This window comes from Prinia subflava, chromosome 7, assembly GCF_021018805.1.
Source record: "Prinia subflava isolate CZ2003 ecotype Zambia chromosome 7, Cam_Psub_1.2, whole genome shotgun sequence".
Classification (NCBI taxonomy): Eukaryota; Metazoa; Chordata; class Aves; order Passeriformes; family Cisticolidae; genus Prinia; species Prinia subflava.
In genome coordinates this window covers 9,141,113-9,155,221 of record NC_086253.1, presented here as the reverse complement: position 1 = coordinate 9,155,221, position 14,109 = coordinate 9,141,113, and the positions used below count along the sequence as shown (strand labels likewise).

At 43.0% G+C, this 14,109-nt stretch overlaps 1 protein-coding gene across 5 annotated transcripts in view; it reads right to left on the bottom strand.

Moving 5' to 3' along the window:
- Window positions 1-5,274: 5,274 nt before the first annotated feature.
- RGS12 (regulator of G protein signaling 12) overlaps window positions 5,275-14,109 on the bottom strand; it is an 86,441-nt gene continuing 77,606 nt past the window's right edge. For 4 of the 5 annotated variants that reach the window (XM_063401543.1, XM_063401544.1, XM_063401545.1 and 1 more), the window contains one exon: window positions 5,276-10,439. In XM_063401543.1, the coding sequence (XP_063257613.1) occupies window positions 10,081-10,439 (359 nt within the window). In that variant the 3' untranslated portion in view covers window positions 5,276-10,080. Of the gene's footprint in view, window positions 10,440-14,109 lie in introns of all 5 variants that reach the window. The other variant, XM_063401547.1, reaches the window with a different exon arrangement.

Sequence of the window (14,109 nt, the reverse complement as noted above, 5' to 3'; positions counted from 1 at the left end):
CAAGCTCACAGCTCTGGGGTTTCTGCACTGATTTCCTTTCTCTTCTCTCCAGGGACTGAAGCAATTCTCAGAGCTATCATGTTATTTCTTTCATCTCACTCACTCCTCACACTCATCCTTTCTGACATGTTGGCTGTGGATGGCCCATCCTGGCCCACGACCTTTGCCAGCAGCCTCCCATGCCTCAGAGGGCCCAGCAGCAGGGGGAATGTCACCCCTCTGTGCACAGGATGGTCTCAGGGTGTTGTTGGGTATTCCTACTGCCACTGCCTTCTGCAGGGCTTGGGACCTCGCTCTGGCAGCTCTGCAGGCCTTCACCTTCCCATCACATCTCTGCATGGAGGGGGATCTGCTCCTGGATTTTCTCCACATGGTTCCTCCAGCTGGCCTTGGCATGTTTCTGTTAAACATCACACTTCAGCACACCCCACCCCTGGTGTTTATCTGACACTTCTGCCCTCTTATCTCTCTGCTGCCCCTCAGACATGACCTCTCTGATCTTGCTCTGCACTGGCATCTTCCCAGGCTCCTGCTCCTGCACTCAGAGCTCTACCACCCCTCAGCCAAAAGTATCAGACTCAGGAGTCCCTCTCCAGTCAGAGGGTGCTGCATTCACCTCCCTCCCCACTCCAGAGCTGCACAGCCTGTCCTCATTGCCTGCATCCCACAGGAGCAGGCACAGGACCCTCCACAGCCCAGCACCCTGGGCCAGCTTTGTACTGGCTTCATGTGTACTTCTCTGTGAAATCTCAGTTTTGGCCAGATAGAGCCACTGCAGGTGCATCTATAAATGGCAGGTACATCTTTAAATGCCTTTACCCACATCTGTGCTTGTAGATGTTTTCTTGATGCATCCAAAAAAAACTTTAGTTCTGCTATGAAAAAACAGTATCAATACAGCAATGGAAGAGCCAGGCTTCAGCTGCAGAAACAAAACCAAGCTGTGCTTTTACACTCCTAATCACACAAATCTGTGAGTGATTTAAAGCTCTGCTATGATCCACAATACGCAGAATCCTAATGTACGCATCCCAGACCCAGATCTAAACAAGCTTTCAGAAGTCCATTTCAGGATAACACTTAGTTCTGTAACACCCAGATGTCTCGATATATCTGAAATACTATGCCTGCAACCAGTCTAGGGTGTGTTTGCATGAAGAGACTCTTCCTCCTACTGTATGAATAAGAGTGGAAAGCAGGTAACTGTATTTTTCAAGGACTTTGGTATAAACCTTTGCTGCTAACCCTGGCTGAAACAGTAGGCCCATATACAGAGGCGTGTGGGGTTTTTTTTAGCTGTGTACTCGCTGAAAACTGACAAGAAGAGGTGTGGAGGCACCCACCTTCCACCAATGCCAACACATTTAGGTAACTTGAGCACAGGCTGATTTGCAATTGTTAGGCACGTACATTTTTAGCTGTGCTCAGATCCCTGCAATTCCACCCACTTTCTTCATTAGCATATTAGACGCCCCCATGGCACACTTTAAAATGGTCTATAAGTCAGGCATGTGTGAGGGAAGTGGCTCCACTTCTGCAGCTGAAGGCAGCTGAAGCCTTCCCTTTTGAAGGGGAAAGAGCACGAACAAGGATGGGACAACCTCATGGGAAGGATGCCAGCCCCACAGCCTGCCTTGACTTTGGGGTGATTTCCTGTGGTAGGACGGAGAGCAGAGTTCACAAATAATGCTCCAATTATTCTGATTGCAGGCCTAAGAGTATCCTGTATGGAAACCTCTGTGTGTGTGTGTGTGTGTGTGTGTGTGTGTGTATATATATACACACACACATTTTCTGTATGTTTTTGATATGTGTGTGTATGTGTGCATATATATATATGTATGTGCATGTGTGTGTGTATAACCAGAGGTTTTTTCTGCTCTGCAGGTAACTCCTATGCCAGGGGCTGAAGAGCCAGCTGACAGCAGCTGCTCAGCCTTTTGGCCATGGTGACCAGGGGAGGCAGACAAGGAGGTGCCCTCTGCTAAACCTGTGCCCTGTGCAGGGAGTGCTCCCATCCCTCAGGGTCACTGAGGCAGCTGCCCAGGGCCAGCAGGGCTGCTTGGACACTGCATTTTTCAATATCATCGTAAGGCTACTCATCCCAGATTTCTCCATTTGTTAATCTAGCACGGTGTTTGCCTCAGCTTTCTCTGGGGGTTTTGCATCCCAGATCTAGTGGCAAATCTGTCAGGGACTCTTCAAGCTTCTTACTTTAGTCTCTCTCATGCCAAGGTCTTGTTCCTGTGCAGGAAAAGGACCCTTGGAGCTCAGTCCCATGCCCCGGGGTATATTTGGGAGAGCTGGTGATGTATCAGGTAGGCAGAGATGAGGCTGCCTCCTGGAAAGGGAGACACAGTGTCCCTTGACAGGGCTGCCCTCTCACTCCATACAAAAACTGGGCTAGTGATGCCTCTGTTATCTCCCTCTGCTCTTGCCAGTCCATGGTCTCATCCTGCTGGGGACTGATGCACACTTTTTTCACCAAATCAATAGGGATTCCATCCCTGGCAAAACTCCAGGGCCACTTTTTCTGCACTCCTAAAGGTAAAGCAGGCAGAGATGCCTCCCAGGAAGAACCTGAGTTCCCTTCCAGTGAGCAGCACAAATCCCACTGCACAAATCCCGGTTTCAAAAGCGACTGTGTACAACTCACATCCTCGAGAATGGGCTTAGGCTAAAGATTTCACAACATGGTCAATATCCCTGCTGCATTTCCTTCTCTCTCTTTCCTCCCCCCTCATTTCCCTGTACTTCCAGTGCCACTCCTTGTAATTGCTGCAAAAATGTAATTGCTGCTCTGTGTAATTGCTGCTGAAACAATCCGAGCTGTCATTGACTTACATTGTTCACAGATCAGGAGGAACTGGCAGATGAGAATCACCCCACATAGCTACATACATTGCATATGTATTTACATCTGAGGTAGGTAGCAAGGCTCACAGATTGGGCCGTGGAGACCTCAAAAATATAGAAGCATTAAATTTAAGGTATGAGTCACCTGTACAAAAGTATGTTTCAGCTCAAGGATGAAACAAATCATCATTTTTATACATGGAAGGTATTAAACAAACAATTCTCTATGTCCACAGAGGGAATTCATGACATCCCTAACAAATACATAAAGTAACACCTGTGTTTGTGATACAAAGGCAGCTTTGGAGTAGACACTTAAAGTTAGGCAAGATCCCAACTGGGTTCTCCTAAAAGAGAAATCATGTCTTTTTCTCTAAACGAGAAATCATATCAGCTCTGCTAAGTGTACTCTGAACTAAACTAGACTTTCTTTTGCAAACAGGAGGCCAGATCCTGTTGCCTACAGAGTGTCTAGCAAGAAAAATGACCTCTCATGACATCACAGAGTGGGTGTTTTAATTGTGCAAGCTGATGTCACTGCAATGAATGGCAGCAGGATCTCATACATCTGCATCAGTCCTTTCTCACAAGAGCATAAAACAAACAGGCAAGATGCAAAGGGAGAAGCAGCTTTTTCCAGGAGATGGAGGCGGTGCAGGACCAGCAGAGCCTCCCCATCCAGCACCTTCCCACAGGAGAAGAACATCTGCCTCCCTTCACAGTCTCACCAGGGAGTGAAACTGCAGCATGTGCTGCTCTGGATTTTCTAACACACAAACTTTAGTCAACGCTCAAATGAGCAAGGGCGAGATCAGAGATATGCTCCCACCACCACGGGTTATCTCCTGCTTGCAAACAAGTTTCAGCTCTGCATACAGAGGGCTGATCTCAGCCAGGCATTGCTTCATCCTGGCCAGAGCACTGACTCTGGGAATTTTTAAATCGTGGAAGAGGTTGAGGTTACATTGCTGTCAGTGGTGAGGGAGTTCATGCTGTTGGTATACTGGTAAACAATGGCAGATAGCTACTGAAAAGGATGCATGTGCAAGACTATAAATGAGGGGAAATAGTAATTAAAGTAATAGTAATTAAAATAGTAAATTTCTCCTCATCACAGCTTTCCCAGAAAGACTCAAATCATTAGGAAAGACCCCAGCTACCTCTTTCAGGAATGGGGAGAAGAATTAATTTCATTTTTGTGCCCTGGCCTAAGAACGTGCCACTCCAAGAGGGATTAGCTTTATTCAGATGAACTTCTAGCTGGCCTTTCATTTGTTTATCAGTGTTCTCTGGAACTGAGGTGTGAATCTGCACAATAACTGAGTTCTAGACTCTTCTGAGACTGTGAGCAGATCTTTGCAGCCAAAGAATGCAAATGAGGAACAGGTTGGTGCTCCCTGGTGAGGCAGACACAAGGTTTTTAAGAATACGCTTCCCAAACTTGGACTCCAGGACCTTCTCCAGGGAGGGGGTGAGTGCCCTTCCAGCACCCCCACTGATGCTACAGGCACCTATGGAAATGCTCCAGTGGCTTTGCAGCTCTGTGCACCTGCAGGGATGGGATTCACATCTATCATGAGAAACTGGGATGAGATTATCATAGACAGCAACACAGTGTTGGCATGGACCATGCTTCATCCCACTCCCATCAGTCATTATTTTCCACTGTAGGTACTTAAACTTCTGTATTCCTCTTGCTCTGGAACAGATTGTTCCAAGCACAGGGAGGGATGTGGATGAGAAGAGAACCATTGAAGGACTGAAGCACCATTGTGTCACTGACACAGCTTAGTTCACAGAGGCATTGAACCCCTGTAACCTCCTTTTTCTCTTTTTCTTCTTTTTCTTTCTTTCTCTCTCTCTCTCTCTCATCTATCTCTCTCTGGTAGACAGAACATCTGTATACTTTAGCAGTGCTAGCAGCAGGGGCAGAGCAGTTCTGATGCACTGATCCCCTCAGACCACCACACACAGCCAGACAACACACCAAGAGTATGCAGACAAGAAGCCAGAGGAGGATTACACTGTACCTGGAAAACATTTGGCTATTCAGGCTTGCAATCCCTTTGTGTTGCTAGAATAGAGCAAAAGGAAATAATTAAAGGCTAAAAACATACCCTACTATTATTAAATTCCAGAGGATGAGCTATTTTTAAGGTATATAAATATTTGGCAAGAATTCTTAACGATCCTCTTTTACAGGAATTTCTTTATGTAGGCTAGGTTTAAGAAGATATCTTTGCAGAATCTAATAAAATGCATGTGATTTTTATGTTGTCTCATACTTCCATTTAAATTGTAATATCTAAATTGCAGCAGGTCCCAAAATAACTGAAAAAATATTTTTCACATCTTTTCCCTACATTGAAATTAAATATCAATTAAACATTATTAGCTCTAGTGGCATAAATTATTTACTTACTACATACACAATCAACAGTCTAATGAGTTTGACACACTTAAGATTCTATAAACATTATTGTGCAGCACAGGATTTCTTAATACTTTGGGGAGACAAGAGATGAGAAAGAAAACCAAGGTGCTTTTTCATATTAGGAACTGATCATATAGATAATTAAAGACAAACCACAAATAAGACAAGGATACTAATCAAATTCTGTACAGCAGCATTTTAGACGGTACAACAGATTTATCAATTGGGACAAAAAATGTAAACAATTTTCTTATCTTTCAGTTCAGAAAGCATGTTGGTTCATATGCAACATCTTGGATTTGCCAATATTTTGAGTAATGCAGGCGGGATTTACAAATGTGATCATCCAGCACTTCTCACCAGGTTTTTTTTCTGGAAAAAATCAAAAGTAACCCAGCTAAAAGAGACAGTTGGTCTATAGAAAAGAATTTTGATAAGTCAATTAAAGCTTTTCCTGTATTTTAAGTGGCATTGGATTAGGGGTCACAAATCTCACGGGTCTTCATCCCTCCCCAATGCTAAACTTGGGATGCTATTCCAAGAGCACAGAGAGAGGCACTTGGATGTGGCACTTGTTTTGCTGCAGGGTAAACACCCACACTATCCACAGAGCAACTCTGTTGTCACACAGGTTTGCTACAACCCCACAAAGCTTGGAAATCTGCCTGTCCATGCAGAAAATGGGGTCATTTCCTAACCCAAGTCACCGAGCTGTGTTGGGAACTGGGAGGTGCCTCAGACCTGTTTTGGCTTCTCACAGCCCTCGATAAGGACCTTTGGAAACTTCTCAAAATCTTTGAGAAATTGTGAAAATTTGCATCACACTGCCACACACACTCTCCCTGTGTCCCAGCTACCAAGTACCTCAGGAGAGACCATTTCAAATGACAGTATTTGCTGTCAAATCTGTGATGGAGAGGGCTGGGGTGAGCAGCAGCTCCACTGCTGAGAGACAACTACTGGCAAGGATTTCAGTTTTGTGGCAAAAATCAAGCTACTTCCAAAAAATAAATATATGCTCCCAACTCCTATTTATCTGTACTACAATGAGACAAGGAGGCTGCCAGCTGAGCCACGTCTTCTAGAAGATTTCTGTTAAGAACATTAAATTCCAGCATCAGAAGAGAAGCAGGAATAATGCAATTCAGGCTACAACAAAGGCACACAGAAACCAAAACTTGCAGGCAGAGGAGTAGTGCCAGAAGGACACAGCACCTTTGAAGGACATTAAACAGCCCCCAGAAGATTTCCAGGGGCACAGAATGGACAGTACAGCCAGGTATTGGCTCTTCCCCACGGAGCACTAAAGCTCTTCCAAAGTCTCTTTGCAAACCCTGTTTATGTCTTCATAACCCCTCAGTTCTTTGTCACACAGTCCCCCAGAACTAATCAGTGATTTATTTTGCATGTGGATTATATCACAAACTTGTTGACAAGGCACAAAACTACAGTAATCCTACGGGTGAAGTCTCGTTGCAAGTTTGGCTATATGTGTACTTTCTATTCTTCACAAAGCCTTTAAAATTAAACCACAACAAAACCGTGACTTTTGGAACCAATGAGGCTGAAACCACTACAACTGAAAATCAGATACCATGACAACAAGTGAAATATAAGACAACTGCTACATTAAATAAGATTTGGAATGCTGCAGGATTTTCTGAGTGTTGGGATTGGAGGTTTTTTTATATCACTTGTTACAGTGTCAGATTTGAGTACTGACACAGGTCATTAGATCTCCCTCTTCCACCTAAAAGGATGGAAAACCCCTTTTATTTATCATCATGGGATTAGGAAGACACAAGAGTAACTCTTCAGAAGTGGAGTTTTTACACAGAAAACTGGGAAAAATAAAAGAGAAATAAAGCAAGCTGGAATTCAATTACCTTTAGGGACTAGCTGGCAAGATAAAGGATCAAGTTATCAAGCAGGGCTTGAATTAGGCTGAGTTTTAACTGTAAGAAGATTTGATTTGTAGTCTAAATCACAGTATGAGGAAGCAATTTAAAACTGTATTATAAAGTCACACAATAATTAAAACTAGACCACATCCCTGGTAAAATATTGAAACCATCAGCCAGAGACAGGCTGCCCACATTCCTTTTTATTAACTCCTGATTCCAGCCAGTTTAGCTTTTATATTCTGCCAGATATTGAAAGGAAAGCTAATATTATTAATGATTTTGAAGCCTAAGGAATTCATTTCTATTAGTTCTAGCTAAGAAGCATTCTTTTAAACAATCTTTTAAATTAACTGGTATGACAGTGTGGCATGGGGAGAAACAGATTTTCCCATGTCCCTTTGTTTACAGGATTTCCAGGCATTATGCCAGGAGTTTTCTCTATGTTAAAGAAAACTCCATTCTTTCACATCCTTCATTTTCTGCACACAGCTTGACTCCCATGCTGTCAAATTCCCTTCGAACATCGATACAGTCAAATCCATTTTGTTACACTCACAGTTTAAGAAAAGCACCTCCATTTGCTTGTTTTTCTGTGCCCAGCAGCTTGGGGAAAGAAAACAGGAGAGGGCAGAAAAACATTTCTTTGATTTACACCTGGCTTCTCTCAGCTTCATCTGATGAGACCCCTTACCCTTGCATTAGAAGGGAGTGTGAAAGTCAATCCCCCTCTCCACGGCACTCAAGGTTTTTCAGCTGTTATTGCATCTCCCCTCAGCTGTCCCTTTTTCCAGATGAAGAATTCTGTATTGCTCACTCCAAGTCACTTAAGTGCCCTTGCACAATTCAAGATAAGCAACCTTGTTTTATCTAAACTACTGATCAGAGATTAATCAAATACTGTAATGATTACATTTGAATTTCAAGATATATCTCTCAGATGTTAGGATTTTATTTTCAAAGACACAAAAACAGTGCAAAGCGTATCCCAGGTCAAAAAGCCTTCTCTTGAGTTTGACTGCTGTAATTTTAGTTTTGATTAGAACAAAGCTAATAATTTTCCAAAAGATAGGAAAAAATTATGGCCATTTATCCATTTATCTGTGCAAAAAAAAATCTGCTCAAGGAGAGCTGCTAGCAAAATACTACAAAAGAGCCAAACCAAACAAACAAACCCAACAAAATTTTAAAAATACATAAATATTTAAGTATTTTCACATCACTGGGCTATGTTCTGTCTGCTGTGTTTCCCAAATCTCCAGTATCATTACATCACATAATTTTATCATGACTCTAAAATTAGTTTAAAGCTTGAAAATTTTAAAAAGTACAGCTATTTTCACAGCATATATCTTCATTCGGGCCCACACTGAGTTGAGTCTAATGTCAACAAGGATTTTTCCACAATATCAAAAGCAAAATCACTTGCCAGTAGAAAAAAATAAAATATTAAAGCTAATGGGTGTTGCATCCCCTAATCTTACTGGAGTATTTGATGTAACACTTAAGCATTAAGCTTTAGGAATCTTAATTTATGATTACAAAAATCATACATTTGTATGATCTGTATGACCTTTGAGTTTAAAAATCTGAGTGACAGCATCCAGCATTCTCAGCTATTCACAAAATTCATGATTCTTGGTATGCTTTAGGAGCAGAGAAAGAGGAATTAATCAATATTTACCTTGATTTACACCTATTGCCTGTGTGGATCTGCTGTCCAGGAGATATGCAGCATGACTCTTTACGTCTCACAAAAATTTCAAAGCAGTGAACCCCCAGAAGTCTCTCTATATCCACTCAATCTGATGAGCAGATGTCCAACACTCTGAATTCTTCGTGTACCCTTGTGCACATCCAGGCTTATAAACTCTCCTGAAGAATTGGTAATGGAGGAAAAGGAGCAGGTGGCAAAACCAACATGTTCAGCAGTCTTAAACATATTTTCCTTATCAAAACCCCACCATAACCATAAGGCTAGAAAAGGAACTGAAACTAAAATGAACAAGAAGAAGAATGAGAGGCACTGGACCCTTATCAGAAGAGCAACAACAAAATTACCTTTCCCCAAAGTAAAAGGCACTGAGAGCAGTGATGAGGAGGGAGCCAATGACCATCACACCACTGTGTAATTAGATATACATCTCTGGTATGGAAACATCACCAGTGTTGGCTATGAGAGCAGCTACCATTCCCAGCACAGGAAATCCACAATTTTGATTTGTTTGGGGTTTTTTGATTTGTTGGGTGTGGGGTTTTTTTTGCTTTTGTTGGTTTGTCATTGTTGTTTTTGCTTCTTGCTGCTTGTATAACAATGGTCTTATTGCATATATCCAGGTAATGCATTGGACAAGACTGAATTCCACTTGGACCTCTTCCCAAATGCTATGAGACAGACAGGAAGATATTAAGAAAATATTCCTCATCTTTTTTACACCAGTAACTGATTTTACTTACACTTCAAAAATCTACTAAAACACAGAGAATCCTGAAGACAAGGGAAAACCATTAGAAGATTAAACTGAAATTAATCTTAAATAAATAGTTTGGTCAGGGGATTTTAAAGTAAGTTTGTCTTGAAAAAATACAAGAAGGGTAGGGGTTGAAATCATAATTTTAATTGCACTGTTCAATGGAATCATCCCAGGAAAAATAATACAGAAATGGAGAAAAAGCAAAACCAAATAGGTCAATACTTTCATTGGAATACTTTTTTTTTCATTCTAGGGCTTCCAACTCATATCAGAAGTGATGGTCTTTAGCAGGCTCTTTGAAGGCAAGTGGATATTTAAAACCACGTATACCTTGCAGAAACATGTCTCTATAGACATGTCTTCATTGCTGCTGATGCCAAGCAATATACCAGAAAGTTTAATTAAAAACAGAGATCTAAACAAAAGTAGCTTTATACTGATTCTCAGTGGCCTTATTCTTCTCACTCTTCACAGCAATCAGGGATGGAAGTTCTGACATCCTGTAAACTCCAGTCCTCATCCTCCCTTGGCAAGATCTCAGCTCAGAGATGTAACCTTCAAAGCTGAGGTTCCCTTCAGAATCGTCACAGCGTGTGCCAGAGTCATCCAGCTTGACCCCATCCACGTCGATTATCCTGTTCACAGGGAGCTCCAATCCAGGGTTCCCCCTCACACCAGGAGGGTTAAAGCTTCTGCTGGGCTTTGCCTTGTGAGAGGCCTGCTCACAGGAGCTTCCTGAAGTCCCTTGGGAATCATTTTTCTTTCTGTTTGCACCTAACAGAGGAATTAAAAACATAAAAACACAAAACAGGAGTTATATATCTTCTAGCAGTTTTCAATATTGCAAGCTTCTCTGAGGCCCTAATGGTAGCCAACTGGGATATTCACCCACCAAAGAGACTTACTGATGTACTATGTAGGTAACTAAACACCAGATCTCAAAGATAAATCTGAAATATTAACATCTATCTGTCTTAATGTAGATTTTTTCAGAGTTTTTAAAAAGACTCCATTAAAAATATTCAGAGTTTTTAAAAAGACTCCATTAAAAATAACTACTTAGTCTAATTTTGTACACCTCTAGAACAAAAACTGAAGTTCAGTTGAACTGGTCTTCAAGACCCTGGCGAGATAGGATTTTTACTTGGCTAGGGGCTTAATTCTAGCAGACTAGTAAAGGATTATTTGAATTTGCAGTTCATTGTCCTGAACTGCAACAGAGCAATTGTGGGCCACAGTTTAGAGGACAAGAATAAAAGAAAAAACTTTGCAGAATCACCAAATCACAGGACAGGTCAGGCTGGAAGGGACCCAGTGGGGCATCTTGTCCCACTGCACTGCTCAGGCAAGGTCATCCCAGGGCACATGGCACAGGACTGTGTCCAGATGGTTCTTGAATATCTCCAGTGAGGGAGACCCCACACCCTCTCTGCACAGCCTGTCCCAGTCAGACCAGTAAAGAAGTTCTTCCTCATATTCAGGTGGAACTGCCTGAATTCACTGATTCCTGCCCATTTCCTTGTGTTCTATAGCTCAGCACCACTGAGCAGAGCCTGACTCCATCCTCTGTCACCCTCTCTTTAGATATTTATAAACATTGCTGAGGTCTCCTCTCAGCTGTTTGTTTTCGAGGCTGCACAGGCCCAGTTCCCTGATTCTTTCCTCCTAAGAGACATTCTCCAAACCAACTCAGGAGTTATTTGCTGGAGCTCCTTGTCCTGAGGAGCCCAGAGCTGCACACAGCACTGCAGATGTGTCTCACCAGGGCTGAGCAGAGGGGCAGGATCACCTCCTTCACCTGCTGGCCCTGCTCCTCCCAACGCACCCCAGGGCTCCACTGGCCTTCTTAGCCACAGGGACACACGGCTGGCCCATGGACAGCTTGTGTCCACCAGGACCCCCAGGTCCTTCTTAGCCACAGGGACACCCTGCTGGCCCATGGACAGCTTGTGTCCACCAGGACCCCCAGGTCCTTCTTAGCCACAGGGACACACTGCTGGCCCACGGACAGCTTGTGTCCACCAGGACCCCCAGGTCCTTCTTAGCCACAGGGACACCCTGCTGGCCCATGGACAGCTTGTGTCCACCAGGACCCCCAGGTCCTTCTTAGCCACAGGGACACCCTGCTGGCCCAGGGACAGCTTGTGTCCACCAGGATCCCCAGGTCCTTCTTAGCCACAAGGACACCCTGCTGGCCCATGGACAGCTTGTGTCCACCAGGACTCCCAGGTCCTTCTTAGCCACAAGGACACCCTGCTGGCCCATGGACAGCTTGTGTCCACCAGGACCCGCAGGTCCTTCTCTGCAGAGCTGCCTTCCAGCAGGGCAGCCCCCAGCCTGTGCTGCTCCATGGGGTTGTTCCTCCCCAGGCCCCTGCATTTGCCCTTGCTGAATTTCAGAAGGTTCCTCTCTGCCCATCTCTCCAGCCCATTGAGGGCCCTCTGAAGGGCTGCACAGCCCTCTGAGGTCTGAGGGCTTTAAACAACTGAATTACATCTAAAATCACAGTTGCCAGGATTCAGGCCTGTTCTCTACACACACAAAGTTGTCCCTACCCCAAGACAGCTGTCACTATCCCAGGTTTAAACCCTTGAGCTCCCAAAAGCCAGTTTTGTGTTAGGTGTGACCCTGCAAAGCACAAGGAGCTTCTTAATGCACTTGCACAGCAGCTGATCTGCCTGCATCAACAGCAGCAGGAAGGGGAGGATGAAGGAGCTGATTCAGGATTCACACCACAGTTAACAACATGGTTTCTGTCACTGAGGTTCCCCCCATACTGATATAGAGTGGCAATATTTTCATCGACAGAGAACTAATTTCATTCGATCAAATTGAGAGCCAAGAAAAAATGAGAAACTTTCAAGGCTTTCAAAGCAGACCTGAGCAGGGGCTTCCATTTCCTATTTAATTCCCTTTTTCCATATACCTTCCTATCTATCTTTTGAAAGATACTATCTTATCTGACATGCTTCATCCAAGGCATTCTGAAATTTTGTGCCACAGTACATGCAAGTGCCTGACCAGCATGTTTAGCCACAAAAATCCTATGAAACTGCTGAGGTTAAATCCCAAAGCTGTCTTTCAAATCTTTTATTTGTGTTTATTCCACGAAGTAATTGGTACAGTTTTATGCAAGGAAAAGAAATTTCCATGTATAATTATGGTAATCAAGAACTTTTTGATACAGAGAATGGAGGAAATGCAAATGAAAAAGACAAAAAAAACCACTTTCATACAGTTTCAATCAAATCACTTCAGCGTCTTCTTGAGGGTTAAAGCTTTCTATTTCAGAAAAATAAGTTACAATCCTAAGCAGTGCAATACTTAGTGTTTTAGCTATAGTGAAGCCTCATGTGAATAATGCAGGTATTTCACAACAGTAATGCTTTCTGTTTTTTTCTGAGGGATTAGATCAAATTCCCAACAAATCAGCTGAGCAGAGACAGGCAGAAAGCTCCCAGTCCTTTTAACCCAGCATGACTCCAGCCTACTAAATTGCAGCTAACATTTAATGGGACTATATTACACTTTGTGTTAAAATCTCCCTACTGAAACTGAACATCGGCTGAATTTTAACTGCTGCTTCCATGGCTGTGCTGCAAAATGCTATTCTTCTGTTCTGGAACGTTTATCTTAACATGAGTGTACTGAATTGTTCTCTTGATCTCTTTCATCTACTATTCTATGCCCTTTGAGGAAGACCTGTGACTCTCCTTTCAAATTGCTTTAAAAGAGCTACAAATTGCTGAAATGCCTACTAATGACAAATTACCACAAATACTTGGCACTGACAGAGCATGAGTCATCCAGCTGTCCTAGCACTGAGAATACATCCTCCTATAAAATCTCATGTAAAGGAACATCTTTGGTTGGGGTGGAAGGTCTCCTATCTGTTGACTTGGACTAGGCTGAAACATTTTCCACAGTCAAAAGACACGGCCTGCATTAACAGGGTGCAGGAGATGAAAAAGTTGGAAACTCCTGCTCAGGAACACTATGGAAGGTGTAAGTATTGCAGTATTTATCTAGGTGCTAAGCCCTTCTACAGTTAAATATAAGAAATGGCATTGAGTCTTGGAATTATGGTGTCACTGAGTCACCACACAAAGCAACTGGGCGTGGAATTTGTCTAATAGGAACACAGCAAAAAAAAGCTCAATGTTTGCTCTCAGGCTTCACAAGACGTAAGCTCATCTGAACAAGAACACAACCACATTATAGACATTTTTCTATTAATGTCTTTTTCAGGAGCAAACTGTCTGTAGCATCAAATAAATTACTGCTAGAGGCAGGGCAGTAATAGAGAACATCTTGTCTAAAATACCAGTTCAAAAGAACATGGAATTATTAAGGGATGATACTGTGAAGATGATTTCACTTTTCCTCTCAGGGTAGAAAAGATCTTAGCTCATCTTCACCCAACAGGAAGATGACAGTAGCACTA